The sequence below is a fragment of the Neomonachus schauinslandi genome, chromosome 2 (genome assembly GCF_002201575.2).
Source record: "Neomonachus schauinslandi chromosome 2, ASM220157v2, whole genome shotgun sequence".
NCBI lineage: Eukaryota > Metazoa > Chordata > Mammalia > Carnivora > Phocidae > Neomonachus > Neomonachus schauinslandi.
The window spans coordinates 23,266,344-23,269,144 of record NC_058404.1 but is presented as its reverse complement, the minus strand read 5'-3'; the positions used below and the strand labels follow the sequence as shown (position 1 = coordinate 23,269,144).

The 2,801-nt window shown below is 48.4% G+C and overlaps 1 protein-coding gene across 1 annotated transcript; it reads left to right on the top strand.

Moving 5' to 3' along the window:
- The first annotated feature begins 729 nt into the window (after positions 1-729).
- Positions 730-2,090, top strand: LOC110584246 (zinc finger and BTB domain-containing protein 14-like). Its single transcript, XM_044911842.1, is given in 2 exon segments — positions 730-954; positions 957-2,090. Coding segments are annotated over 2 exon segments (1,359 nt in total).
- The last annotated feature ends 711 nt before the right edge of the window (positions 2,091-2,801 follow it).

Below are 2,801 nucleotides of genomic sequence, written 5' to 3'. Positions count from 1 at the left end.
GTTTAAGTAGAGGTCTGAATCAGATCTAAAAAGATTTACAAAAGAATGAAAGTGGACCACTTCCTTACACTGTATACAAAAATAAACTCAAAATGAGTTAAATAACTAAATGTGTGACCTGAAACCAGAGAAGTCCTAAAAGAGAGCACTACCAATAATTTCTTTGACATCAGCTATAGCAACATTTTTCTAGATGTCTCCTAAGGCAAGGGAAACAAAAGCAAAAATAAAGTCTTGGGACTATATCAAAATAAAAAGCTTTTGGCTCGCGGGGCGCGGCGCGGGGCTGCGGAGCCCGGCCGCACGCCCGCTCCCGCTCGCCGCCGTCGCCCGCGCGGGCCCTCCCGCTTTGGTTCCGAGCCGCGGCCCCCAGCCTGCGCTGGACTCTGATTCTGAAAGGGAAAGTGGCCCTTTCACCTCCCGGCTCCGAGGCTGGGAGCTTTTGTTTAGGAAAGGATGCAAATGGCCTTATCCGTCCCCCCACCTCCCGGACCGAAAGAAATGAGAGCGAAGCCTGAGAGGCTCTCAAGTCCTTTTGGGTCTTGCGCTTCGTTCCCTGCTTCCTCCCCATCCCGAAGTTGCGAGCTTTCAACCGGGAAGTCGTGCGGCCGCCATTGTCGCGGCTGCTCCGTGGCTGCCGCTGCTTATGACTGGCGTGCCCCTGATCAGAGTTATTCTGATCTGAAGACTTTGGTGTTTAAAGCATTAAGATAATAGCCTGAGTTGTTCATGGAGTTTTTCATCAGTATGTCTGAAACCATTAAATATAATGACGATGATCCTAAAACTCTGTTTCTGAAAACACTAAACGAACAACGCCTGGAAGGAGAATTCTGTGATATTGCCATTGTGGTTGAAGATGTGAAATTCAGAGCACACAGGTGTGTTCTTGCCGCCTGTAGCACCTACTTTAAAAAGCTTTTCAAGAAGCTTGAGGTTGACAGCTCTTCAGTAAAATAGAAATAGATTTTCTTCGTTCTGATATATTTGAAGAGGTCCTGAACTACATGTACACAGCAAAGATTTCTGTGAAAAAAGAGGATGTTAATTTAATGATGTCATCAGGTCAGATTCTCGGGATCCGATTTTTAGATAAACTCTGTTCTCAGAAGCGTGATGTATCTAGTCCCGACGAAAACAACGGCCAATCGAAAAGTAAGTATTGCCTCAAAATAAATCGCCCCATTGGAGATGCTGCTGACACTCAGAATGATGACGTGGAAGAAATTGGAGACCAGGATGACAGTCCCTCTGACGACACGGTAGAAGGCACACCCCCCCCCACCCCGAGTCAGGAGGACGGCAAGTCGCCTACGATGACGCTCAGGGTTCAGGAAGCAATCCTGAAAGAGCTGGGGAGTAAGGAAGTTCGGAAGGTTAATTGCTAAGGCCAGGAAGTAGAATCCATGGAGACCCCAGAATCGAAAGATTTGGGGTCCCAGACCCCTCAAGCCTTAACATTTAATGATGGAATGAGTGAAGTGAAGGACGAACAGACCCCAGGCTGGACGACAGCGGCCAGCGACATGAAGTTCGAGTACTTGCTTTATGGCCACCATCGGGAGCAGATCGCCTGCCAGGCGTGCGGGAAGATCTTCTCCGACGAAGGCAGGTTGAGGAAGCATGAAAAACTCCACACGGCCGAGAGGCCGTTTGTTTGTGAAATGTGTACAAAAGGTTTTACCACACAGGCCCACCTGAAAGAACACCTCAAAATCCACACGGGCTATAAGCCGTACAGTTGTGAGGTGTGTGGAAAATCCTTTATCCGCGCCCCGGACTTGAAGAAGCACGAGAGAGTGCACAGCAATGAGAGACCATTTGCCTGCCACATGTGTGACAAAGCCTTCAAACACAAGTCCCACCTCAAAGACCACGAACGAAGACACAGAGGGGAAAAGGCTTTTGTCTGCGGCTCCTGCACCAAGGCGTTTGCCAAGGCGTCTGATCTGAAAAGGCGCGAGAACAATATGCACAGTGAGAGGAAGCAGGTCACCCCCAGTGCCATCCAGAGCGAGACAGAACAGTTGCAGGCGGCAGCGATGGCCGCCGAAGCGGAGCAGCAGTTGGAGACAATTGCCTATAGCTAGAGGTGACAGGACAGGACCGCTTTGCCTGAGCCCCGGAGGCGGGACTGCACGGGTCCCAACACACGAGCGCCAGGTCCTGCATTTCCGTGGAAACTTACAGAGCATTGTACTCACTGGACTTAAGGCAGTGCTTGGTTAGGTATTTTGCAAACTTTGCAAGGAAATAGTGTTCCTTGGTTCTGACCAAACAGTCTCACTGTCCCGTCTGGTGTCTGGTAGTGATGTTGCCAGTAAGACCTCCCCCCCCCCCCCCCCCCCCCCCCCCCTCTTTTTTTTTGATTTTAATTTGAGAACTCCTGTGTCCAGTTCAGAAGTGAGAGAGTTCTATTGCAGTTTTTGTAATTCCTCTCTACACTTGCTGACTGGCAAGTGTACTGCACAGAGCGATAATTGAGTAAATTGATTTCCTAATCATCACGATTCTGTGGGACTTAGGGTCAAAACAGCATTTTTAATAACTCGATAAAAGTACTTCATGCAGATACAGAAAATACTGGTGGGTGGCTGACCAAGAACACTGCGCAGATAGGAAAACAAGTTCCAGAATTGCAGAACGGTATTGGATTTATATTTGGTTTGTTAATTTTATATCACTGTTTTTCACTGTTGTTGTGGACAAATGATGGTTGCTTTGCTAAAGTGTTTCTTCATTTTGATTGCCCACACCTACCCCCAAAAGTTGGAGTCACAAGTCCTGAACAGAGGCTGAGC